This window comes from Calonectris borealis, chromosome 31, assembly GCF_964195595.1.
Source record: "Calonectris borealis chromosome 31, bCalBor7.hap1.2, whole genome shotgun sequence".
Taxonomy (NCBI): domain Eukaryota; kingdom Metazoa; phylum Chordata; class Aves; order Procellariiformes; family Procellariidae; genus Calonectris; species Calonectris borealis.
The window spans coordinates 366,503-391,085 of NC_134342.1; the positions used below are offsets into that span (position 1 = coordinate 366,503).

A 24,583-nucleotide genomic window follows, 5' to 3' on the forward strand; every position below is an offset into this window, starting at 1 on the left:
CCCCCCCAAAGCCAGGGAGCCCCAAACGTCGCCCCCCCCAACACAACCGGTGTCTGTGCAACCCCCCGCGCAACCCCCCCAAATGCTACAGACACCCCCGGACCCCCTTCCCTGTGACCCCCCCAACTTCACAGGGGGAATAAACGAGTTTGTTGCTGCCCCAGGCCCCCCCCCCCCAAAAAAAAGAACTGGATTTGTTTTTTTTTTTACTATTCTTTGTTAAAAAACAACCACTTGCTTTATTGGGGGGGGCGTTTTGGGGGTCCCCGTTTCAGGGGTTCACAGCTCGGCCAGGGGCCGCAGGCTGCGCTCATGGAAGAAGCGATGGGGGGGGCGCCGGGGGGGGCCCCGGGCGAAGTAGGAGAGCAGCGAGGGGGGGGCCACGGGGGCCGCCTTAGGGTCCTCGTCGGCCCTGGGGGGGAGAGGTCAGGGACTAGGGGGGGCACAGGGGACCCGGGGGGGGTACAGGGGACCCAGGGGGTCTGGGCGGGGGTCCTGCCCCCCCTCCCCACAGCGCAGGGACCCCTGTGTCCCCCCATTGCATGGGAACACCCCCCTCCTCGGTCCCCCCAGCATCCCCCCACGGGCCCCCCAGTTACACAGGGACCACCACCCCACTCCCCGCCCCTTGCAGGAGCAACTCCCCCATAGCTCCACACTGGGACCCCCCCAAGTCACAGCAGCCCCCGCACCGCCCCCCCCCCCCCGGGACCCCCCGTACCACTCGACGGGGACCCCCCCGCGCTGCAGCAGCTCCCGCGCCGTCCCCCAGCTGAAGCGCACGAGCCGGGGGAACCCGAAGACGGGCTCGAGGTTCCGCCGCAGCCATTCCTTCGTCTTGGGGTCTGGGGGGGGGCCGTCAGGGACGCCCAGAAACCGGGGTACCCCGGGGGCCAGCCCCCCCCACCCTGCGCCCCCCCGCCCCGGGTCTGCTCCTACCGTTGGGGTACCCTGAGCCGTAGTCCCGGTCGATGTCCCCCAAGTCCTCCACAAACTTCCAGTGCTTCAGGGCCCGGTCACGGGCGACCTGGGGGGGGTGTGGTGGGATTTGGGGGGGCCCAGAGGGGTTGAGGGGGGTCCTGGGCCCCCCCAATGAAAACTCACTGCCCCGGGGTGCAGCTGGGTCTGGGAGCAGATGTGGGGTGCAGGGGGAGAACGGCCCCGGGGGGGTGGGGGTGCTCGAGGGGGGGTGCCCACCTTGGCGCAGATGCTGGCGGCGCTGACGACGGGGAAGAGCCCGTCGGCTTTGGGGCGCACGGTCACCCCCAGCCCCGGGAAGCGCTCCCGCAGTTTTGCCTCGTACTTCTCCGCCGGCCCCACCGTGTCCACGAACACCTGGGGGAGCCCCAGCCCCCCCAGAATCACCCCTGGCTCCCCAAAAATCACCCCTGGCTCCCTGTTCCATCCTGACCCCCCCGCCCTCCAGTACCCCAAAAAGCTTCTCAACCCCCCCAAACCCTCTGCTGTGCCCTGATCCCCCTCCCCAAAAGCACCCCCAAATCAACCTGGACCCCCCCAGCACCCCCAAACCCACCCTAAATTACCCCCAAACAATCCCAGACTCCCCCTGCACCCCCAAAACACCCCAAATTCACCCCAAACCAACCCAGAGCCCCCCCAGAGCCCCAACTCCCCCCCAAACTGCTCAGCCCCGTGAGGGAAACTGAGGCACGGGGGGAGGAGAAAGGTGGGGTTTAGCCCCACCCCAGGGCCCCCCCAGTTCCCCCTCCCTGCACCTGGGCTGCCCCCCAGCCCCCCCCAAACCCACCTCGGCCACCTGCACCCCAGAGTCCAGCGCGAACTGGATGAGGCCCACCGCCGTATCGTGTGACAGCTCGTTCAGGTTGTACTTGGCACTGGGGTGTCGGGGGGGTGTCACCCCCCAGCACCCCAAATGTGGAGCCACCCCCCCACCAGCACCCCAAACTGGGGGGGAAGGGGGGGCAGGAGGTGGAGACTGCAGGAACCAGGCTTGGAGGGTCAGGGGCACCCAAAGGTGCTGGGGAGGCCAAGGGGGGTCCCAGAGGGGTCTGGGGGACCCCGGGGGGGTTTGGGGGGAGTCTCACAGCTGCTGCATGCAGGCAGAGATGTGGTCGGGGGGGTTGAGGGGGTGGGGGCTTTTGGGGGACCCTGGGGGGGGGGGTCGGGGGGGTCTCACCGCTGCTGCATGCAGGCAGAGATGTGGTCGGGGGATTGGAGGGGGTCCGGGGGTTTTGGGGGGCCCTGGGGGGGGTCGGGGGGGTCTCACCGCTGCTGCATGCAGGCAGAGATGTGGTCAGGGGGACCCCTGGGGGTTTTGGGGGGCCCTGGGGGGGAGTCGGGGGGGTCTCACCACTGCTGCATGCAGGCAGAGATGTGGTCGGGGGATTGGAGGCGGTCCAGGGGTTTTGGGGGGCCCTCGGGGGGGTCGGGGGGGTCTCACCGCTGCTGCATGCAGGCAGAGATGTGGTCGGGGGGGCCCCTGGAGGTTTTGGGGGGCCCTCGGGGGGTCGGGGGGGTCTCACCGCTGCTGCATGCAGGCAGAGATGTGGTCGGGGGATTGGAGGGGGCCCGGGGCTTTTCGGGGGGCCCTGGGGGGGGTCGGGGGGGTCTCACCGCTGCTGCATGCAGGCAGAGATGTGGTCGGGGGGCAGCACGTGCAGCGCCCACCCCAGGACGTCGCTCGCCGCCTCCAGCAGCCCGAAGCGCCGCTCCCGCTCCGCCTCCGACAGCGTCTTCGAGTCTGGGGGGGGCCGGGGTGAGGGACACCCCCCTCAGACCCCCCAACTCCCCCCGGGACACCCCGCCCCCCATCCCAGAACCCCCAACCTCCCCCGTTCCCCAAACCCACTCTTGGGAACTCCAAACCTCGCCCGGGACCCCCCCGGGACCCCCCCACCCAGCCGGGTGCCCCCCCAGGCGCCCCCACCTGCCACCCCCAGCGCCTCCAGCTCCTCCAGCTTCTCCACGGGGCAGTAGCAGATCCCATAAACCATCGGCCCTGGGGGGGGGGAGCGGGGGGTGAGACCGGGGGGCGAGGAAGGAAGGAACCCCCCGGGCACAGCCCGGTGCACCGGGACCCCCCCCCATGCAAAACCCAGTGCACCGGGACTCCCCCGCGCCACGGGGGGACTCAGCCGCGCCACGTGCAACCGCCCCCCGGTCCCCCCGGTCCCCCCGGGCTCACCCAGCACCGGCCCCCGCCCCGCCTCGTCCACGCCGAGGGCGCAGGGCCGGCGGCGGCAGAGGGGGGGCACGGCCGAGCCGAACCGCCCCGCGCCCGCCGGATCCCGCTCCAGCCGCGCCAGCGCCATCGCGGGGGCGGGGCCTGAGAGGGCGGGGCCTAAGGGGCGGGGCCCACGCACAGCCCCCTGGGAGATGTAGGCTGCGGAGGGCACCCCACAGCCAGCCCCCCCCCCCCCCAGGGTCCCCGGGGGGGGGGTTGTGGGGTGTGTCCCGTCCAGCCGCGGGGGTCCCGGGGGTCGCTCCCAGTGCGGGGGAACCGGAAGACCCGACACCCCCCCCCCCCGAGGCCGGGAAGTGCCGCCCCGGGGCGGGCGGTGCCGGGCAGCGCGGGAGGGGGTTCCCGGAATGGCCCCCCGCCTGCTCATATATGGGCATGGTTGCGTCAGCGGGGAAAGCCCCGGCACCGCCCCCTTCCGCTGACGGCGGTGTCCGCGGGCGCTGGGGGGTTCCCACGGGGCGAGGCGGGACACGGCGCGGGGGGGTGGGGGACCGGACGCGGGGAGACCTCCCCCAAGACAGCACAATGAGACCAATTATTACAATTATTATTAATTAAATACAAATGTACAAAAAATAAACAGCAACAACACCCACCCTCCCCCCCACTCGGGGGAACCCCCGGGGGCTGTTTCCCACCGGGGGGTCCTGTAAACTTCACGGGGGGGTACCCCCCCACGCCCCCCTCTTTGGGGTGCGCAGAACACGGGCTCAGCCCCCCACAGAATGAGTCCATCCCGGGGACACCCCCCCCCGGGTGAATCCCCAGTTTGGGGGAGCCTGACCCTGCGGGTCCCCCCAGCCCCCGAGGGGTCCCCAGGCCCAGCTGGGGGGGCACCACGGGGGGGGCCCAGGCCCGGTTTGGGGGTACCCGGTTCATCCCGCAGGTCCCGTTCCCGCGGGCCCTGGGGGGCCCCAACCCCACGGCGGGGGGGCCCCCAACTGGGGGTGCCTGGTCCTGCAGGTCCCTTCAGGCTGGTCCATTCTGGGGGGGGCCCAGCTCCCCCCATCCTCACAGGTCTTTTTGGGGTTCTCCACCGGGGGTCCCCGGTTCCTCCAGGTCCATGCTGGGGGGGTGTCCCTCTGGGTGCCCCCCCGAGACGCAGTGACCTTTGCTGAGCAGCAGCCGCAGCCGACGGGGGGTCCGTGTCCACGGGGGCTCTGCCGGGGTGTCCATGGGGGTCTCCCCCCCCGGCAGCTGGGGTCCCATGCAGTGTCCCCCGCCTCCACACCAGGGGTCCCTCCGGGTCCATCCAGGTCCGTGGGGTCCCCGTCGGGGTGTCCATGGGGGTCCCCACCAGGAGGGAGCCCCCCCAAAGCCGCGGCCCTCACCCACGGTCCCGTGCAGCGTTCCGTCGGGGTGCCCCGTACCTCCGTGTCCAGGCCGGGGGTCCCCGTCGGGGTGTCCATGGGGGTCCCCACCAAGGGACCTCCCGGGTCCGTTCCCCGCCGGGGGGTGTCTAGAAGCCGAGGGCGGCGCCGGGGGGCAGCGGGCAACCGGAACCGGCGTGGTCGCGCACGGAGCCGCGCAGCCGCCGGACCTGGGCGCGGAGCCCGGCCGCCGTCGCCGCCAGCGCCGCGTTCTGGGCGCGGAGCCCGCGGACGCGCTGCTCCAGCCGGGCGATGCGCTCCAGCTTCCGCCGCCGGCACCGGCTCGCCGCCAGCCGGTTCCGTAGTCGCCGCCGCTCCGCCTGCAACCGCTCTGGGGAGTCCGGGCCCGGCTCCGTCGCCTCCGTCTCCAGCGCCGCTCCGGGGACCCCCGGGAAGGGCCCCCCGCCCGCCGCCGCCAGTCCCGGCCCCGGCGGCTCCGGTAACGCCACGTTGGGCGGCCCCGGCTGGTGCAGCTCGTCCAGCGCCTGCGCGAAGCTGCCGGCGAAACCGTCGCGCTCCCCTGGGCCGGGGTAGAAGAAGCCGCCGGTACCGGCGACGCCACCGAAGAAGCCACCGTCGGGGCAGGGCGCCGGTTTGAGCCCGCGGAAGGGCTCGGGGGGGGCCCCCGGCGGCAGCGCCCCCGGCAGCGCCCCGTAGTCGGGCTCGGGCCGGCAGAAGCCGCCCGGGAAGGGCGCGGGGCGGTAGAACGGCGGCTCCATCCGCGCGCACATGCGGCCGCAGCGGGACCGGGAGCGAAGGCGGCGGCGGGGCTCGAACCCGCGGCCCCGCGCCGCCCGCCCGCCTTATACCCTCCCGCGGCGGAAGCGCGGTCCCATTGGCTGCGCCGCCCGCGGGACACGCCCTCCCCGCGGCGGGACACGCCCCCCGCCGGGACACGCCCCCGTGCGGGAAGGGGCGGGGCCGCCGGTGGCGGGGGGGGTGTGTAACGGCGGGGGGGACACACGGGTGTGCACGCGCCCGTGGGCACACACGTAGGGGACACGCGTGGGCACGTGGGCGGGGCTTCGGGAGGGCACACGCGTGTGAGCGCAGGCCGCAGCACGTGTCCGGGTGCACACGCGTGTGATCCCGGCCCACGGGCCGGGGCGAGCGCGGGGCACACGCGTGTCCCCTCGTGCCGGGGCCGCGCACACGCGTGTGAGCTCAGGGCGTCCCTGAGTCACCTCCCTCCCGGTGCCGCGGCGCCGCACGCCCGGGCTGAGCACACGGGACCCCCGGGACCCCCAGCAGGGTCCCCTGCGACGCCCCTGCCCCGGGGGGGGGACCCAGGCGTCCGGGCGGGGCGGATGCGGGTTAACGAGCGGCGTGTCCCGGCCTGCCAGGGCGGGGCAGGGACGCACACGCATGTGCACGCACAAGGACACGTGTGTGGGGTGGCAGCACGGGGGGTCCCCCCACCCCGTCTCGGCCCCATGCTGACGCCCCACGCCGGCAGCCCCCGGGGCTTTCCTGGGGGGACCCGGGCGCCCAGGCCCCCCCACCCCCAGGACCCAGGTACCCGGGTCCCCCACCCCACAGGGACCCAGGTGCCCAGGCCCCCCACCCCCAGGACCCAGGCACCCAGGCCCCCCACCCCCCGGGGACCCAGGCGCCCAGGCCCTGCCCCCACCCTGGATTTTAGGGGATTTTGGGCCCGTCTGATTTTCCCTCCCTACTTCTCCTTCCCCATGAGCAGCCCCTGAGTCAGGCCCGGCCAGACCCCCCCACCATGACCCCCCGGGACCCGGACCTCCCCTGCCCTGGTTCTACCCCCCCCCATGGGGGAAACTGAGGCAGGGGGGCGGTTAGACCCGGACGCCCGGGTCCCCCGGCTGCGCCCTCCCCCCAGCAGGAAGTGGCGGAGGCAGGAAGTTGGGCGGGGGGGGAGTGAAACGGGGCAGGGGGGGGTCTTACCCGGACACCAGGGTCCTCCAGCTGCAGGGGCTGGGGTTGGGGGGCCAGGGGGTGGTCCCAGGCCTGGGGGGAGGGGTCCCAGACCCGGGGGAGCTCAGGGACTCTGCGCCCCCCACTTGGTGTCACCTTCAGGTGCCCCAACGGCCGCAGCTGTCACCAGGGTTTCGGTGCGGGGGGGGCTGCCCACGCGGGGGACCCAGGCGTCCGGGGTCGGGCCCTGTGGCCCCCCCACCCCCAGGGCACCCAGGCACCGCAGGCAGTGGGGCGAGAACCCGGACATCCGGGCCACCCCCCGCTAACCGCGAGTCCTGGGGGGACTGGGACGAACTGGGACTAACTGGGGGTGTGACCATGCACTTGGGGTGCGGTGCAACAAGGCTGGGGGGGCTCAGGGGGACCCAGGCATCCCAGCGGCTGCTGGAGGCCCCACAGGGTGGGAATTTCCCAGCATGCCCTGGGCCCCGCCGCCTGGTTCACAGTGGTGGCAACAGCCTGGGGGGGGCACTGGGGCTGGGCTGGGAGCACTGGGAGGGTCTTGGGACCAGACTGGGGGCACTGGGAGAGCCTTAGGGCCAGACTGGGGGCACGGAGAGTCTTAGGGCCAGACTGGGGGCACGGAGAGTCTTGGGGCCAGACTGGGGGCACGGAGAGTCTTGGGGCCAGACTGGGGGCACTGGGAGAGCCTTAGGGCCAGACTGGGGGCACTGAGAGCCTTGGGGGTGTACTGGGACACGGCGGTGGAGGCAAGGCTCTACTGGGAGAACTGGGATGTCCCCTGAGCCGCACTGGGAGCACTGGGGGGTCCCCGGGGCCGCACAGCAGCACTGGGGAGGGGGGGGTCCCCAGACTCCCCTCACCCCGGAACCGGAAGTGCCGCCGCGGGGATAGAAGCACCGGGGGTCGGCGTTGCCATGGCGACGCCGCTGACACCCGCCCCCCCAGACGCCTGGGTCCCCTGGGGCCGGTTCCCGCCGCCCCCCACCACGCTCCGCGTCGGTGACGCAACCGGAGTCGCCGAGTTCGTCGCTGACGTCAGCGGGGGCGGCGCCGCCAATCCCGCCCCGCGGGGGGAACGGCCCGGCCTGACCCCGCGCGGCCCCGGCGCGGCCCCCCCCGCCCCCCCCGCACCTGGCGGCTGCGGGTCCCGGCCGGGCCAGACGGGAGCGGCCGGAGGGGCGGGGGCGGGCGGTGACGGGGCGCTGAGTCAGCGGCGGGGACGGAGGGGCGGTGCTCGGTACAAGATGGCAGCGGGGCCGGGCCCGGAAGGGGGCGGGGCCAGCAGCTGCGGCCGCTCTGGGCGCGACTCTGTAGCCCGGGAGGACCACTCCAAAATGGCGGCGGAGGCGTGGCCGAAAAGGGGCGGGGGCAGCAGGTGCGGCCGCTCTGGGCCCGGCTCTGTAGCCCGGGAGATCGGCAGACAAATAGCGGAAGAGGCGTGGCCGGAAGGGGCGGTGCCGGCCGGTGCGGCCACTCTGGGCGTGACTCTGTAGCCCGGGGGGACTGGCAGCAAAATGGCGGCAGGGGCGTGGCCGGAAGGGGCGTGGCCGGCAGGTATGGCCGCTCTGGGCGTGACTCTGTAGTCCGGGGGGACTGGCATCAAAATGGCGGCGGGGTGTGGCCGGAAGGGGGCGTGGCCGGCAGGTGCGGCCGCTCTGGGCGCGACTCTGTAGCCCGGGAGGACCGGTTCCGAGAGGGCGGCGGGGCGGGGCCGGAAGGGGGCGTGGCCGGCAGGTGCGGCCGCTCTGGGCGCGGCTCGGTGCCCCCGGCGGACCGGCCCCGAAATGGCGGCCATGGCGGCCGGGCGGGACGTGTGCGGGCCGCTGCTCACCTGGGTAAGGGGGGGCCGGGACCCCCCGGGCCCTTCCCGGGCCCGTGTGACCCCCCCCCGGGGCCCTGTGATTCCTGCCGGGCCCTTGTGACCCCCCCCAGCACCCAGTGACCCCCCCGCCCCCGGCGCCCTTTGCCCCCCGTTAATATGGGGGGCGATTATGGGGGGGCAGCCCGCTCCCCCGTGGCCGGGGGGACACTGTTGAGGGTAAAAAGGGGGGGCCCTGGCCCCCCCAGTGGTTTGGGGCGGGGTGCAGGGTTGGAGGTCCCCCTGCCTGCAAGGGGGGGCCCAGCCAGGACACGAGTGGTTCGTCCTCAGCCGTGAGTGGGTCCGGGGGGGCTGTTTTGCGGGCGGCCATGCCCTGACACCCCCCCCCGTCCCCCCAGCTACAGACCTTTGCCCCCCCCTCGCCCTGCGCCTCCCCCCAGGACCTGGCCAGCGGGGTGGCCCTCGCCCACGTCCTGCACAGCATGTGAGTGGGGGGGGACACACTGCCCCCCACCTTGGGGACACCCCTAATGCCCCCCCGGGGGGTCCAGGGCACCCCAGGGTGGGCGTGGGGGCAGCGTGGGGGGAGTGAAGCTGATTTTGGGGACCCCCATGTACCCCCCAGCGACGCCTCGTGGTTCAACGAGACGTGGCTGGGCCGGATCCGGGACGACACTGAGGATAACTGGCGGCTGAAGGTGGGGGGGCCCCCCACGTGTTGGGGTGGGGGGCACGTTTTGGGGGTGGGGGGACACACACCCACGTTTGGTTTGGGGGGGACGTTCTCAGCCTTAAGTTTGCCCTGGGGGGTGAGGAGGGGGAGCGGAGGATTTGGAGGTGTTGGGTTGGGGGGATCTGGGGCAGCTGGTTTGGGGAGGCCGTTTTGGGGGACACGACGGGGGGTTCAATTGGGAGAGTTGGTTTGGGGGGGCAGTTTGGGGGCAGTCAGTTGGGGAGGACCGTTTTGGGGGACCTGAGGTAGGGCCACAGTGATGGGGGGGGCATTTTGGGGGTCCAGGGGGGTCCCACCTTTCCCCCCTGCAGGCGAGCAACCTGCGGAAGGTGCTGCAGAGCGTCCTGGAGTACTGGGAGGAAGTGAGTGTGGGGGCACACGGGGGACCCAGGTGTCCTGGCCCCCTGTTTGGGGTGGGGGGTCCCCTGGAGGGGGGGCTGAGCCCCGGCCCCCCCTCCTGGACCCCCCTCAGGTGCTGGGCCAGGCAGTGGTAGATCAGCACGTGCCCGACGTGGCGCTGGCAGCCCAGCACGCCGACCCGGAGCAACTGGGCAAACTGGTGCGACTAGTGCTGGGGTGCGCCGTGAGCTGCGAGAGGCGGGAAGGTGGGTGCAGGGCTGGGGGACCCCCACCCCCCTGAAACGCCCCCCCTGACCCCCCTAACCCCCCCGCGTCCCCCCGCCTTGCAGAGCACATCCAGCGCATCATGACACTGGAGGAGTCGGTGCAGCACGTGGTGATGATGGCCATCCAGGAGGTGGGGGCGGGTTGGGGGGCCCTGGGGGGTGTTGGGGGCGCTGGGGGGGGCTGGGGGGGGGCAGGAGGAGTTGCGGGTCCCTGGGGGTTGGGCCCAGGGGGCTTTGAGGCATTGTGGAGACCTAAGACTGAACGTGGCCAGAGATCTCTGTGGGAAGGTTTTGGGGGGGCAGTTCTTGGGGGATTTTGGGGAAGCCCTGGGGGTTATGGGGGGCCTGAAGAGCCCCCCAAACCCCACTTTGTAATTTTTTCCTTCGCGCAGCTGTTGGATAAAGAGCCGTCAGAGACGATGGCGGTGGAGACATATGGGAACTTTGACACGCAGGTGGGGGGCTGGGGGGGCAGATTGGGGGGGGCTGGGTGCAGGGTTGGGGGGGCAAGGCAGGGGTCGGTGGGGGACGACTGTGGGGGGAGCACTCTGGGGGGGGGGGGTACAGGGAGCCCCAAGGCGGGGGCAGGTTGGGGAGTGTCGGGGTGGGACGGGGGGTGTTTGGGGGTGTCTGGGTTGCCCCTCAGCACTGACCCCCCCTTTTCCCCCTGCAGTCACGGCGCTATTACTTCCTGAGCGAGGAGCCCGAGGAGGCCGGGGGGCCGCAGCAGCGCTGCCTCGAGCTGGAGCAGCAGGTGGGGCCCGGCCGCCTGACTCCCCCGGGGGTGGGAGGTCCCCCTCCCGGGCGCCTGTGTCCCCCTCCCGGGCGCCTGCGTCCCCCTTCCTGGCGCCTGGGTCCCCTCCCGGACGCCTGGGTCCTGCCGGCGCGGGGCAGGTGGCGGCGCTGCTGGAGGAGAAGGGCAGCCTGGCGGAGGAGAACCAGGCGCTGCGGGAGGAGAAGGCGCAGTTGGAGACCGACGCCGCCGGTGCCGCTGCCAAGAAGCTGCTGCTGCTGCAGACGCAGGTGGAGCAGCTGCAGGAGGAGAATTACCGGTAGGGTCCCTGTTTGGGGGGGGGGGTCCCCAATCTCTGGGGTCTGGGTTTTCCTGTGGAGATGACAAAATGGGGGTCGGGGGGGCGAGGGGCACCCTGCACCCCAGTGCCGTGGGGGGTCCCCTGACGCCCGGGGTCCCCCTGCGCAGGTTGGAGAGCGGGAAGGAGGAGCTGCGGGCGCGCTGCAGCCGGCTGGAGCGGGAGGCGCGGGGGCTGCAGGCGCGGGCGGAGGAGCTGAGCGGCCTGGCCGGGGAGGCCCGAGCCCTGCGCGACGAGATGGACGTGCTGAGGTGGGCCGGGGTCCCGCGGGGGGGTGCCCGGGCGGTTGGGGTCCCCCCGTGTCCCGGGGGGGCATCAGCGGTGTCCCCGTCGGGCAGGGCGTCGTCGGCGCGCGCGGGGCGGCTGGAGGCGGCGGTGGCAGCGTACCGGGGCCGGGCGGCAGCGGCGGGCGACCTGCGGCGCTGGGTGCGGGCGCTGGAGGAGCGCCATGCCGCCCAGCTGCGCCGCGCCGCCGCGCTGCAGCAGCAGCTGGGGCGGGCGCAGGCCGGCTGCGCGCAGCTGGAGGCCGCCCGCAGGCAGGTGGGCGGGGCCTCGGGCGAGGGGGCGGGGCTATAGATGGGTGGGCGGGGCTGCATGGGCCAGCTGGAGCAGGGCTGGGTGCAGGGGGTGGGGCTACAGGCTGGTGGGCGGGGCTATAGGTCAGGGGCGGGGCAATGTCATGCAGGTCCCAATGCAGCAGGGCTGGGCCCAGGGGGTGTGGCTTTGGGATGGGGGTGTGGCTATGCCTACAGGCTCCTCCCCCTGGGGAGTTGGGTGGGGAGTGGGTGGGGTGGGGCCATGCAGCAGAGGTGTGGCCTATAGGGAGATGGGTGGGGCCATCCCGGGTGGGGCTGCTGCGGGTGGGTGGAGCCAGGGCAGGGGGTGGGGCTAAGTGGAGCTAGGGGCGGGGTCAGGCAGGGGATGCCGCAGCAGAGGTGTGAAGGTGTGGTGGGTGGGGCTGTTCCTGGGGGCGGGGCTATGGGCCGAAGGGGGGCGTGGTCAGCTGTGGCCCCGCCCAGGTGGAGGAGCTGAGCGGGCAGCAGGCGGAGGCGGTGCTGCGGGCGGAGAAATGGCAGGCGGAGTTCAGGAACCTGCAGGAAAAGTTCGAGGCGCTGAACAAGGAGAAGGAGGTGGGTGTCTGTCCCCCCCCCGATGCCTGGGGGTCCCCCCAACACCTGGGTCCCCCCCGCTGACCCCCCCCGGCCCCCGCAGCGGCTGCTGGAGGAGCGGGACGCCCTGCGCGAGGCCAACGAGGAGCTGCGCTGCGCTCAGGTGCAGCAGAGCTGCCTGCGCCAGGCAGGTGGGTGGGGGACATGGGGGGGGACACGGGCCCTGGGGCGGGGGTGCGGTTACAGACCCCCCTGGGAGGTGACAGACCCCACGGCAGGGGGAGGGACCCCACGGAGCACAACCCTCGTAGGAGACACCAGAGAATCCCCGCTCGGGGCAGGGGGTTTTGGGGTGGGGGTCTAATCCTGGGAGGAACCAGGGTTTGGGGGGGCTTTAGGGGGGCACGCAGCACTGTGCCCAGGGGGGGCCGGGGCACAGTGGGGGGTCTCCGGGGCGCAGTTTGGGGGTGTCACCTCCTGCCCACCCCAAGCCATTTCTCCCCCCCCCGCCAAGATGCGGTGCTGGAGGAGGGCACGGCCCCGGCAGGAAACCTGGCAGCCGAAATCCTCCCTGCGGAGCTGAGGTAGGTGCAGGGGGGGGGATCCCCGACCCTGGGCCCCCCCCCAGACCCCCTGACCCCCCCGACCCCCCAGGGAGACGGTGGCGCAGCTGCGGCAGGAGAACCGGCGCCTGCAGGCGCAGGAGGCGACGCTGCGGCTCCAGCGGGACCAGCTCCAGCGGCAGCTGCACGACGCCGACCGACAGAGGTGGGGGGCCGGGGGGGGGTCATGGTGTCCCGAATGTCCCTCCAGACCCCCCCCCATTCCTAACGCCCCCCCCCCCACCCGCAGGCTGGAGGCCACGGGGGTGGCAGAGCTGCGGTCGGCGCTGGGGGATCAGGGGGACCCCCCCGAGGAGGTGAGTGGGGTGGGGGCTCCTTTGAGGGGTTGGGGCGTGGGAAAATGCTGTTACTTGATTTGGGGGGGTGCCAGTGTTCTTGGGGGGCCCCTCATTTTATTGGGGGGGTCTGACGTTCTGGGGGAGATTGTATTTTTGAGGGGGGTCTCCCATTTGGGCGCAAGCAGGGTTTGAGTTTTGGGGGTGCAGTCCCCTCAGGTTTTGGGGGGGATGCTGGGGTTTGGGGAGGCAGGGGCTCCTCAGGACCCCCAGGCTTTGGGGGTACCGGGGGCCCCCCCTCATCCCTTGTTCCCCCCCGCAGTTGTTCCTGCTGGAGGAGACGCTGGAGGAGCTGTGAGTGTCGGGGGGGGCTGGGGGCCGGCCTGGGCCCCCCCGGGCAGGGTGGGGGGACAGGGCAGCCTGTCCCCATGTCCCCAACCTGTGTCCCCCCCCGGCCCCCCAGGGAGGAGCTGCCCGGGGCAGAGCTGCGAGGGCAGGAGGAGCTGGAGCCACCCGGGGACGGCAGCGGTATGGGGGGTGCTGGGGGGGTCGGGGTGTTGGGGGGGACTGAGCCGTGCCTCAGTTTCCCCCAGGAAGGCTGTGGGTCCAGGGGGAGGGAGCAGGCGTGGAGCCCCCCAGGGAAGAGGCTGGTTTGGGGGCCCCCCCATCCCCTCTTTGTGCCCCCCCAGGGTCGCGGCGCGTGGAGGAGCTGCAGCGCAGCCTGCGCCGGAGGGAGGAGGCCCTGCGCGTCCTGGAGCAGCGCTGCCGGCGCCACGCCGGGGGGGCCCGCATGGTGCGGGGCTGGGGACCCCCCCAGGCTGGCCTGGGGGCATTGGGGGGGCTCGGGGACCCCGGTGGTCCTAGGGTTGAGGGGCTTGGGGACCCTCGGGGCTGTTCTGGGGTATTGGGGGGGGGCTCTGGGCCCCTTCCCCACCAAGGGTGTCTTGGGTGAATGGGGGGCTTTGGGATCCCCTAGGGACGCCCTGGGTTTGGGGGAGTCTGGGACCCTCCTCAGGGCATTTTTGGGTGCATGGGGGGGGCTGGGACCCCTTGGGGGGATCTCAGAGCCCCCCCAGGGCTCTTCTTGGCTGGGGAGGAGCCCTGGGGCATCTGGGGGGATGCTGGGACCCCCCAGGGCTGTTTAGCGGGGCAGAGGGTCTTTTGGGGGGGGACAGAACCCTGGGGGGGCTCCTCTGTGTCGGGGTTTGGGGGTCCCACGCTGTCACCCCCCCAGGTGATGCGGGCGCTGGAGCCGAAGCCCCCGGGCCCCGCCGCAGCCCCCGCCCTGCACGCCCTCCGCAACCAGCTGCAGGAGAAGGACGCCCTGATCCGGCACCTGGAGGTGAGGGGGGGCCGGGGGGGGCCGGGGGAGGCCCCGGGGGTCCCCAACTCTGGCTCAACCCCCCCCTGGACCCCCCCTCAGAGCGACTACGAGCGGAGCCGGGCGCAGCGGGAGCGGGAGGAGCGGCTGCTTGTCACCGCCTGGTACAACATGGTGAGCGATGGGGGGGCCCGGGGGGGCAGCGGCTGCGGGGGGGGTGGGCACAGATACCCCCCGGGCAGAGGGTTTTGGGGGGGGCATAGGTATCGCTGGGGGGGGCAGATACTCCTGGGGGGGTCATAGATATTTCTGGGGGGGTGAAGATGCCTGGGGGGGGCAGGTATTTACTGGAGAGCTGTAAATGGGGAGGGGGGACTTGGTAAATGCATTCAACTGGGGGGGTCGCGGGCCTGGTGCTGGGGGTCCCTATGGATCCCCGGGTTTGGGGGGGTCCGACACTCAACCCGTGCCCCCCCCCGGCCCAGGGCCTGGCGCTCCAGCAGCAGGCGAGCGAGGGGGGGGGCACGCGGGGCCCCCCCGGGGGGGCTCAGTCCTTCCTGGCCCAGCAGCGCTTGGCCACGGCCGCCCGTCGCGCCCGGCCCCCCCACGGCCGCCCCCCCAACCGCTGACTGGGGGTCTGGGGGGGCCCCCCCAACTGCTGACCTGGGGGGGCCCCCCTCTTCTCTGGGCTGGTCCCATTTTAGACACTACTGGCTCGGCGTCACCCCCCACTCTCTTGGGGGGGGGCCGGACCCTGCACCCCTCTTTGGGGGGGCTTTTAGCACTTCTATTTTTGTACCCCTTTTCTGTAGAGTGGGGGGTCCTGCTGCCCCCCCCCAAAATCCTTTCAATAAAGCCACAGGACTCAGGGCTGGGGGTTTATTCCTGGTGGGGATTCTCGGGGGGCTCGTACAGGGCTGAGCCGTGTTGGAGGGGGTGTGTTTTGGGGTTCCCCCCCTTAAACCATGTCATCGACGCTGGGGTGCAGGAGCCAGTGGTCGTGGGGGCCGCTGCCCCCCCCCGGGGCGTCCCCCAGGAGGACGGCTGTGTCCCCCCCCAGGCTGTCCCCATCCCCCGGGGCAGGGGGGGTCCCCGGGGGGGGCTCAGGGCCAAGCCCCCCCTCGGAGCCGGCGCTGTTCTTGCGGCGGAGCAGGGAGAAGCGTCGGGTGAAGGCACCCGGGGGGGGCCGTGGGGGGGGCTCGAGGGCCTCCCCGAGGGTCTCCCCAATGTCCTCCAGCGGCTGGAACTGCATCTCCTCCTTGGCCAGCCTGTCACCCCAAACCCCCCCAACATTGGGGTCACCCCAAACCCCCCCGGCACCTGGGGTCACCCCCAACACCGCCCCTGATGTCAGGGACTCCCCCAGCCCCCTCCCCACCCCCCAGGACTGGCTTTGGGGGGTGTCCCGGGCTGGGCTATGGGGTCCCTGGGGGTGTTTTGGGGTCCCTCAGGGGGGTAGAGGTCCTTGGAGGGACTTGGGGGTCCCTGGGCAGTTTTGGGTTTCGGGGGGGGTCTCTGGGGCAGTTTGGGGGAGTCTTGGGGTGGCTGGAGGGGGTCCGGGGTCAGTTTGGGGGTCCGGGGGGGTTTGGTGGGGGTCCCTGGGGCAGTCTGGGGTTTTGGGGGACCCCAGGGAGTTGTTTGGGTTCCCCCAGGGCCCCTCCTGGTGGGGTTGGGGGGCTGTAGAATGTGAGGTGGGGGGTCCTGGGGGGTCCCCACTCACGCCACGTCGAAGGCGGAGCCGCGGAAGGCGGGCTGGCGCAGCGGGGCGGCCGCGGCCGTGTAGGGCGCCCGGGGGCTGGCGGCGTCCCAGTACCGGTCCCGCTCCAGCGCCGGCACCTCCCCGTACAGCTCGTCCACCGCCAGCATCGACACCTGCGGGCCGGACGCCTGGGTCCCCCCGCGGGCGCCTGGGTCCCCCCCGGGACACCCGGGTCCCCCCGCGGACGCCTGGGTCCCCCGTCACCCCCCGGTGCTCCCAACCTGGAAGTTGCGGTCGATGAGCGTGTTGGTCTCAAAGTCGTCGTCGTCCTCCCCGAAGGGGTTGATGAGCTGCTCCGCCACCTGCGGCGGGGCCACCGTGTCCCCAGGGCTGCCGCGTGTCCCCCGGGGTCCCCCCCGTCCCCCCCACCCACCTTGAGCCACCCCACGTAGAAGAAGAACTGGAGGAGGGTGAAGACGGGGACCCCCAGGTCCAGCTCGTGCCCCGCGTAGCCCTGGGCCGGGTCCAGGAACTGTCGCCCGATCAGGCAGGTGACAAAGAAGGTGTAGACGGCGATGGTCACCACCTGCGGCGGGGGGACGGTCACCCACGTGTCCCCCTTCGGGTCCCCCTTCACGTCCCCTCACGTCCCTCCACCCCTGCCTGTGTCCCCGTGTCTCTCCATCCCTGTCAATGTCCCCCCGTGTCCCTCCGTCCTCGTCATGTCCCCCCGTGTCCCTCCGACCCCATCCGTGTCCCCCAGTGTCCCTCCATGTCCCCCCGTGTCCCTCCATGTCCCCCAGTGTCCCTCCAGGTCCCACCCACGTCCCTCCATCCCTATCCAGGCTCCCCCCATGTCCCTCCATCCCCATCCAGGCCTTCCCCATGTCCCTCCATCCTCACCCATGTCCCCGCCATGTCCCCCCATGTCCCTCCATCCTCACCCGTGTCCCCCCGTGTCCCCTCACGTCCCTCCGTCCCTGTCCGTGTCCCTCCACCCCTCTTGGCTCCTCTCTGTGTCCCACCATCCCTGTCTGTGTCCCCCTGTGTCCCCCTCCAGCCCCCCCATCCCCCTCCGTGTCCCCATTCCTGCCACCCCCCCCTTCCCAGTGCTCCCAGTGCCCACCTGGGTGTACACCAGTGGGACGCTGATCCAGTCGTAGTGGAAGAGGAGGCTGCAGTGGCCCCGAAACCGGTTCAGCTCCTGGGGGGGGGGCACGGGAGGGTTGGGGGGGCTCGGGGGGTCCCGGGGGGAGTCGGGGGGTTTGGGGGGGGGGGTACCTCCATGAGGAGCTTGAGGGCGCAGTCGTCGCGCACGCGCCCCTCCCGCCGCGCCTGCCCCGCCAGCGCCCCGAACCAGGCGCAGGGCACCCAGAACTTGTTGTAGGGCGAGCGCAGCCCCTCCAGCCGCCGCCGCTCCTCCCGCGTCAGGAACCCTGCGGGGGGCCAGCGTCACCCGTGACGTCACCCACCGGCCCCCGTGACGTCACCTGGTGCCCCGTCGCGTCACTGCCCGGCGGCACTGACACCGGTGACATCAAGGTGCCCCTTTGGTGTCACAGCACGGAGGTGAGGGGAACCTGATGTCCAGTCCCGTGACATCCCCGCGATGACATCACCACCCCCACAGTGACATCACTGCCGTGATGCCGTCCCCAGCGTGGTGCCCCACGGTGTCATCACTGCCATGACGCCATCCCCAGGGGGTCCCCGCCACCCTCCCCCTGGTCCCACCGGCCCGTTACTGCTCCTGTGCTGATGTCACCCCCCCTCCGATGAGGTCACGGGGGGGACGCACCGGCCTCGACGAGGTGGTCGGTGGTGGGGAAGCGCTTGTAGACGGCGGTGCTGACGGCGCGCAGCACCAGCAGCGCGGCCAGGCTGCCGTAGCGCATCAGGGTGCGGCGCAGGATGCGGCCCCGCGCGTCGGCCCCGTGGACGTTGCCCGCCACGGCCACCATGAGCCCGTCCGGCGCCGGGACGCTGCGGAACTGCCCCCACCAGCGCTCCAGCACCAGCGCCACGTAGAAACCTGCGGGACTGGGATGCACTGGGAGCACTGGGAAGGGGCGCTGGGGGGAGTTGGGGAACACTGGGGACGTGGGGAGGGGGGAGCTGGGGTGCTGGGGACAGTGGGAGCACTGGGAGGAGGTGCTGGGGGAAGTTGGTGGTACTGGGAACACTGGGAGGGGAGCATGGGGGGAGCCAGGGCACTGGGGACAGTGGGAGCACTGGGAGGAGGCACTGGGGGGAGCTGGGGACACTGGGAGGGTGACGGGGGGGGGCTGGGGGAATTTGGTGGTACTGGCAACACTGGGGAGGGGCACGGGGGGAGCCAGGGCACTGGGGATAGTGGGAGCACTGGAAGGAAGCACAGGGGGAACTGGGGACACTGGGAGGGGGACGGGGGGGGAATGAGGGGGGTCTGGGGCTCTCACCGAGGACGAAGGCGCCGGGGATGAGGTTGGTGGGTCTGGGGAGGCTCTGTGGGGACACTGGTGGCCTGGGGGGTCCCGGGGGGGTCGGGGGGTCCCGGGGGGTCCCGGGCTCTCACCGAGGACGAAGGAGACGGGGATGAGGTTGGCCGACTTGTCGCAGTAGAGCACCAGCTTCTCGAAGAGCCGCTTCTGTGCCTCCGACAGCAGGAATCTGGGGGGGGGACACGGTGGGGGGGTGTCACCCTCCCTCCGGCTGCGTGTCCCCCCCACGTCCCTCCGTAGAGGGTGACCGTGTCTCCTTGCGTCCCCATGCCCCCCCTGCACCCTGTGCGTCCCCCTGTATCCCCATCCCTACGCGCCCCCACGTGTCCCCCCGCACGCTGCGTCCCCCCCCATGTCCCCGTGTCCCCCCGTGTCCCCCCCCGCACCGGTAGGCCAGGCTGAGCCCCAGGTAGGCGGCGAGGAAGAGGAGCAGCTCCCGGTAGAGCAGCTTGTAGATGCTCCCGCGCCAGAGCAGCAGCAGCTGCGAGAAGCCCCCGAAACGCGCGGTGGCCACCCGCGAGGTGTACGTCACCGTCATCGCGGCCGCAGGGACACCCGGTGACAGCAACACCCTGGGGACGATCAAATGGGACACTGGGGACATTGAAACCCTGGCGGGGGGGGGACACCCAGGGGGCACCCGTACGCTGGGGACACCCGGCACAGCCTGGGGACCCCCTGGGGACAGTGAAAGGGGACGCTGGGGACACCCAAAACCTGGGGACCCCCTGGGGACAGTGAAAGGGGACAGCAAAACCCTGGGGACACCCTGGGAGGGGTCACTGAACCAATACCCTGGGGATACCAGCACCCTGGGGACACCCGGCACAGCTTGGGTACCCCTGGGGACAGTGAAAGGGGACGCTGGGGACACCCAAAACCTGGGGACCCCCGGGGGGGGGGCCACTGAACCGATCCCTGGGGACACCAGCACCCTGGGGACACCCGGCACAGCCTGGGGACCTCCTGGGGACAGTGAAAGGGGACTCTGGGGACACCCAAAACCTGGGGACCCCCCTGGGGACAGTGAAAGGGGACACCAGCACCCTGGGGACACCCGGCACAGCTTGGGTACCCCTGGGGACACCCCCACCCTGGGGACACCCCCCAGGGCACCGCCTCCCCCCCAGGCTGGGTAGAGCCCCCCCCCCAGCCCCCCCCTCACCTGCGGGAGACCCGAGCGTGGGGTGGCCACCGCCAGTCTGGGGCCACCGTCCCCGTCCCGGGGCCTTAAATACCGTCCCGGGGCTGGCCCTGCCCCGGGGCTGGGGGGGGACGCGCCCGGGTCCCCTGGGGGGGTGGGAGGCCGGACGCCGGGGTTCTTCCCCGTAACCCCCAGGGGAGCGGCCGCTCCAGCCTGGCAGGTCCTGAGCCCACCCCCCTCCCCGGGGGGAAACTGAGGCAGGGCTGGGGGGGGGTTGGGGGGGTGGCCTGGCTCCGGCCCCGCGGCCTCGTGCCAGCAGCGGGGTCGCGGGGACAGATCGCAGCGGGACGCGGGACACGGGGCCAGGCCCGTGCGGGGTGGGGGGGACCACTGCCACACAGCCCCCCCAAAAGGCTGGAGCCCGGCTGCTGCGGCCCCGTCACCCCCCCTGGGACCCGGTGTCCAAGGCCCCCCCCCTCCCCTGCTGCAGCCCCCCGCCACCCCCCTGGGAACCCCGGCGTCCGGGCTCCCCCCTCCCCGCGCCCCCCCCTCCCCGTGCCCCGTTAATCCGCCCCGAGTGCTAATGAGGGTCCCCGCGTCCCGCCGGGCCCGGTGCCAGCCGGCGCTGACGTCACCCCCCCGGTGCCAGGCCGAGCCCCCCCCAAAACACCCAAGAGCCGCCGCTCCGCTTCCCGAGTTTATTATTTACACAAGGTCCCCTGGGGGGTCCCGTCTCTGCCCCCCCCAGCCTGGGGGGGGACACACGGGGAGGGAGGGGGGACAGAGCAGCCCCAGGGGGGGCCGCAGTGCTGGTTGGCCGCAGCCTGGGGGTGGGGGCTGCGTGCGGGGGGGGGGTGGGCAGAGCCGTCCTGCCCCTCCGGGGGGGGGAATAAATATCGGCTGCCCCCCACCCCCCTCCGGGGGGTGTGGGGGGGGTTATTTGGGGCTGGGGGGCTGGTAGGGGTCCAGCAGGAGGGAGGAGAAGGTGTTGACTTTGTCGGCCCCCCGCACCTCGTGGGGCAGCAGCGGCAGCTTCACGATGTGGAAATCCTCGTACAGGTCCTCCATCTGCGGGGAGAGCGGGGTGGGGGGCGGGCACCCAGGCCCCCCGCCCCCCACAGCACCCCCCACGGCCTCGGGGAGGGTCCCGGGCTCCCCAAATTCCACCCCCCGCCAAGACCCCCTCCCCTCCCAGAGCCAGGCAGGGTCCCAGGCTCCCCAAACGCTAACGCTCCCCCCGACCCCTTCCCAGGCTCCCCAAATTCAACCCCCGCGCCGCGCCGGGGACCCCCGCAGCCGGGCGGTACCTGGTCGAGGTACTTGGCCTGGATCTTGTGCCGGGCCTCGCACATCTTGCAGGGGCGCTGGGGGTCGGGGAAGACGAGCTGGTTCACCACGATGTTGTGGGTGTCGATGCGGCACTTGGCCAGCTCCTGGATCAACCGCTCGGTCTCGTAGAGCGAGAGGAACTCGGCGATGCAGACGCAGATGAACGTCGTCTGCTCCTGTTCGTCCCCGGGTCCCCACACCGCGCTCAGCGTGACACAGCAACAGGGTGACACCGCGCTCCAGCGGACCCAGCTGCCCGGCACGGAGACCCCCGAGGGGTCCCTGCCCGGCCCCGCGGCAGAGGATTCCCCACAGGAATGCGCACGGACCGGCTTGGCCACATCCCTGTCCCCCTCCCGGTGTCCCTGTCCCCCTCCCGGCGTCCCCACTCCCCTCCTTGGCATCCCCGTCCCCCTCCCGGTGTCCCCATGCCCCCCAGAGGAGCCCCCCCGCCCCGCCGGTGGCCTTACCGGGTCCTTGAACTGCTCGCTGACAGAGCGGATGACGGGCAGCGTCTCCTCCAGCTTGGAGGCCAACTGGTCGGCGTTCATGTCCCCCAGCCCCAACATATTGCACATCTGGGGGAGGCGACGCTGAGATCCACCCCCCGAGGCCACACACACGCTGTCCCCGCCGTGGGGGTCCCGTCCCCGCAGCCCCTGTCCTCACCTGAGAGATGAAGGGGCTGATCTGGTTCTTGATCTGCATGAGGCGGCCCAGGCCCCGCTCCACGATGGTGGGGAAATTGAGCAACCGCAGCGTGTGGCCGGTGGGCGCCGTGTCGAAGACCACCACCGAGAAATTCATACCCTTCACCAGCCTGCGGGGCCGGCGGGGGGGTCAGCGGAGCCGCAACCCCACGGCTCAGCCCCCAACGGGCCCCCCCCGGCCCCGTACAGCCCCGCTCACCTCATCACCTCAGCGTAGCTCATGGCCTCGTCGATGCCGGGGAAGGCGCTCATGGCCTCCTGCATCATCTTCTTCCCCATGCTGAGCATGTTGTCCTCCTCGAAGAACTCGTCGGGCAGCTCCGCCACCCCCAGGCTGGGGTCGATCTCCTGCCGGGATTGGGGGGGTGAGAGGGGCCGTGGGGGGGGGCCGGGCTCCCGGGTCCATCCCGGACTCACCATGGCGAAGAGGTTGTCGTAGCCCTTGACTTTGGTGGGGACCTTGGAGAACTTCTGGTCGAAGGCGTCGGAGATGTTGTGCGCGGGGTCGGTGGAGATGATGAGGACGCTCTCCCGTACCTTCGAGAGCTGCACGGCCAGGCTGCAGCTGGGGGGGACAGCGGTGACGGCGGGGGGGGGCTGCTGCCGGTGGGGGTCCCGGTGGCCTCCTTGGGTGGTGAACTGCCCCCCACCGCCCCTCGCGTGGGGGTGGCCCCACGGGGGGGGGCTGGTTCTACCTTTTCCCCGAGGGGATCCAGCCCCGTCCCTTCACCCTGAGGGGCCCCAGCCCAATTCCCCTCCCCGGGGTGGTGCGGCTGGGTGCCCCCCCGCCAGGCGGTCTGGTCCGGTTCCCCCGCCGGTGGTACGGTCCGGTTCCTCCACCCCAGGCCGGCCAGGTCCAACTGCCCCCGGGGCGGTCTGGCCCAGTGTCTCCCCCGGGGGCCCGATCCCCCCCGGGGGCCCGATCCCCCCCGGGGACCCGATCCCCCCCGGGGACCCGATCCCGCCGCACCTGCAGGTGGTCTTGCCCACGCCGCCCTTCCCGCCCACGAAGATCCACTTGAGGCTCCGCTGCTCGATGATATTCGCCAGCGTCGGTTCCAGCGGCTCCACGTCGGGCGCGTCCTCGAACTCCTCCGCCTCCGGCCCCCACCCGCCCGCCGCCGCCGCCATCTTCCCCCGCGCCGCCGCTCCGCCGGCCCGCCCGCGCCCTGATTGGCCACCGCTCCGCCGCGCTCTCCCGCCCCCTACGGTCGATTGGTCGCCGCGCCTGGCGATCCGGCGGGGGGCGGGCCAGCGCGGCGAGCGCCCCGCGCGTTGCCCGGCAACGCCGCCCCGACGGCCGTCGCTCTGACATCATCTCCCGGCGCCGCGCGTTTCCCGGCGTCCCCCGCGGCGCGGCGTTCGCGGCGGACAAGATGGAGGCGCACGGCGAAGAGGGGGAGGCCCCGTCGCCGCCGCCCGGGCCCGGCGGCGGCGTGAACGTCTTCGCCAACGACGGCAGCTTCCTGGAGCTCTTCAAGCGGAAGATGGAGGCGGAGCAGCAGCAGCAGCGGGAGCGCGAGGCGGCGGCAGCGGCGGCCGCGGAGACCCCCGGCGGCGCCGGGCCCGGCCCGCACCGCCCGTCCGACGGCTCGAAGAGGAGCGGCGGCGCCCTCAGCTTCGTAAGGACGCGGGGCCCGCGGCCTCCTCCCGCTCCCCGCCGGCCCTGCTGCTGCCCGGCCTACCCGCCCGGCTGAGGGCTCGCGGGGGTAGCGGCGGCCTCGGGCTGGCCCCGGGGGTGGCGGCGGCGGCGGCTTCCTCCCGGCAGCGGCTGCCTGCTGCGGGAGAGCTTCCCCAAGCGCGAGGGCAGGCCCCGGTTTTGCCGGCGGCGCGTCCCGGAAGCTGGGCCGGGGCCCTCGGCGCTGGGGGCCTGGAGCTCCGCGGGTGCCTGCGATCGTCAAGCTGGGGGGCACGTCCCGGGGGGGGCCGTGCTGCCGCTGCGTGGAGCGGTCCCGGGGCACCTCCGTGCTGCGCGGGGCTCCCTGCCCGCAGCCTGCCCGCGCCCTGCCGCCCTGCCTGGGTGGTTCTTTTGCCTCTTGTTAAAGCGCATCAAGCAGCACCAAAATCCTCCGTTTCTGGGGAACGGGGGCGGCTTCGGCCGCTCCGGCACCGCTGTTCCCCGGCGGACGTCACCCCTGTCCTCGGGGACGGCAGGAGCGGGGTCCCCGTGGTGCCACCCGCTGCGGACGGATGGATGGCCGGCCGCCGGCCGGGGTCTGACGGACGTCCCTCCTGTTCCGTTGTGCAGGGGGCGGCGCCGTCCCCGCGGCGCGCGTAACGGTGGCAGTTCTGTCCCTTCCCCCAGGTGGGCAGGCGGCGAGGGGGGAACAAGCTGGCCCTGAAGACGGGAGTGGTGGCCAAGAAGCAAAAGACGGACGAGGAGGTGGGTGTCCCCGGACCCCCGGCCCTTCCCAAGGGGGCGGTGACGCCGTGCTGCCGGCGCAGTGCCGCGCTCACCGACCCCGTTTCCCCTCGTTTCGTTGTAGGTGTTGACGAGTAAAGGCGACGCCTGGGCCAAGTACATGGCGGAGGTGAAAAAGTACAAGGCGCACCAGTGCAGCGACGACGACAAAACCCGGCCCCTGGTGAAATAACGCCCGGACTCGCCCCTGTATATACTTATTTAAGGGCGGGGGAGGCGCCGGCCCCGCCCCTTTTATATCTATAAATACCGATCGCGGCGCCTGGGGCCGCCGCTCCCGCCCCGCCGGCAACCAGGACTTGACGCCGGCCGGCAACCCGCCGCTGCCCGCCGGGACCCGCCGCCGCTCCTCCCCCCCGCCCGGCCCCGGGGTGGGGGCGGTTTTGGGGTAAAAAGCGGGAGAATCGGGGAAGGGGAGAGGCGGGAGCCGGGGTGGGGGGACCGCCGCCGTCGCAGCATTAAAGACCTCGGAGATTTCGGAGCTGCCGAGCGACTTGTGGGTGTTTTTGGGGAGGGGGCTGCGCCCCCGCACCCCTGGTCTCGGGGGGAGGGGGTTTGGGGGGGTCTCCCAGTGTTTGGGGGCGAGATGCTGTGTCACTGCTGTCGTGGGGGCACAGCCCCCCCCGGCCGTGACACCCGCTGACTCCGAGTCTTCGACCCGTCGTTTATTGCCCCCCCCAGCGCCGAACTTTCACCAT

General features: G+C 72.4%; 5 protein-coding genes across 6 annotated transcripts; 2 read left to right on the forward strand and 3 right to left on the reverse strand.

The window, feature by feature from the left end:
* Positions 1-193: 193 nt before the first annotated feature.
* On the reverse strand, positions 194-3,302 carry RNASEH2A (ribonuclease H2 subunit A). 2 transcript variants are annotated; one of them, XM_075134091.1, is made up of 8 exons: positions 3,167-3,302; positions 2,909-2,980; positions 2,596-2,722; positions 1,769-1,856; positions 1,198-1,335; positions 940-1,027; positions 722-845; positions 194-412 (listed from the first exon to the last, which is right to left on the reverse strand). In XM_075134091.1, the coding sequence occupies exons 1-8, from the start codon at positions 3,291-3,293 to the stop codon at positions 280-282; spliced, it is 897 nt and encodes a 298-aa protein (XP_074990192.1). In that variant the 5' UTR covers positions 3,294-3,302; the 3' UTR covers positions 194-279. The 2 variants fall into 2 exon arrangements, with proteins under 2 accessions (XP_074990192.1, XP_074990193.1); XM_075134092.1 differs by lacking the exon at positions 940-1,027.
* A 4,896-nt stretch (positions 3,303-8,198) lies between these two features.
* Positions 8,199-14,971, forward strand: HOOK2 (hook microtubule tethering protein 2). Its single transcript, XM_075134072.1, has 22 exons — positions 8,199-8,339; positions 8,722-8,807; positions 8,949-9,021; positions 9,368-9,418; positions 9,529-9,661; positions 9,746-9,813; positions 10,075-10,137; positions 10,356-10,436; positions 10,577-10,734; positions 10,884-11,024; positions 11,112-11,313; positions 11,793-11,903; positions 11,986-12,073; positions 12,397-12,466; positions 12,537-12,650; positions 12,735-12,801; positions 13,103-13,134; positions 13,244-13,308; positions 13,470-13,573; positions 14,015-14,122; positions 14,204-14,275; positions 14,587-14,971. Exons 1-22 carry the CDS (start codon positions 8,289-8,291, stop codon positions 14,728-14,730), a joined length of 2,082 nt encoding a protein of 693 aa, XP_074990173.1. The 5' UTR covers positions 8,199-8,288; the 3' UTR covers positions 14,731-14,971.
* A 22-nt stretch (positions 14,972-14,993) lies between these two features.
* Positions 14,994-18,834, reverse strand: BEST2 (bestrophin 2). Its single transcript, XM_075134073.1, has 9 exons — positions 18,667-18,834; positions 18,355-18,449; positions 17,599-17,832; positions 17,082-17,236; positions 16,927-17,004; positions 16,234-16,386; positions 16,082-16,162; positions 15,822-15,973; positions 14,994-15,369 (listed from the first exon to the last, which is right to left on the reverse strand). Exons 1-9 carry the CDS (start codon positions 18,816-18,818, stop codon positions 15,060-15,062), a joined length of 1,410 nt encoding a protein of 469 aa, XP_074990174.1. The 5' UTR covers positions 18,819-18,834; the 3' UTR covers positions 14,994-15,059.
* Positions 18,835-20,108: 1,274 nt separating this feature from the next.
* Positions 20,109-22,619, reverse strand: GET3 (guided entry of tail-anchored proteins factor 3, ATPase). Its single transcript, XM_075134229.1, has 7 exons — positions 22,434-22,619; positions 21,881-22,028; positions 21,663-21,811; positions 21,423-21,573; positions 21,224-21,331; positions 20,732-20,929; positions 20,109-20,492 (listed from the first exon to the last, which is right to left on the reverse strand). The coding sequence occupies exons 1-7, from the start codon at positions 22,592-22,594 to the stop codon at positions 20,361-20,363; spliced, it is 1,047 nt and encodes a 348-aa protein (XP_074990330.1). The 5' UTR covers positions 22,595-22,619; the 3' UTR covers positions 20,109-20,360.
* A 177-nt stretch (positions 22,620-22,796) lies between these two features.
* Positions 22,797-24,366, forward strand: TRIR (telomerase RNA component interacting RNase). The gene is made up of 3 exons (XM_075134230.1): positions 22,797-23,085; positions 23,769-23,846; positions 23,950-24,366. Exons 1-3 carry the CDS (start codon positions 22,840-22,842, stop codon positions 24,055-24,057), a joined length of 432 nt encoding a protein of 143 aa, XP_074990331.1. The 5' UTR covers positions 22,797-22,839; the 3' UTR covers positions 24,058-24,366.
* Positions 24,367-24,583: the final 217 nt, after the last annotated feature.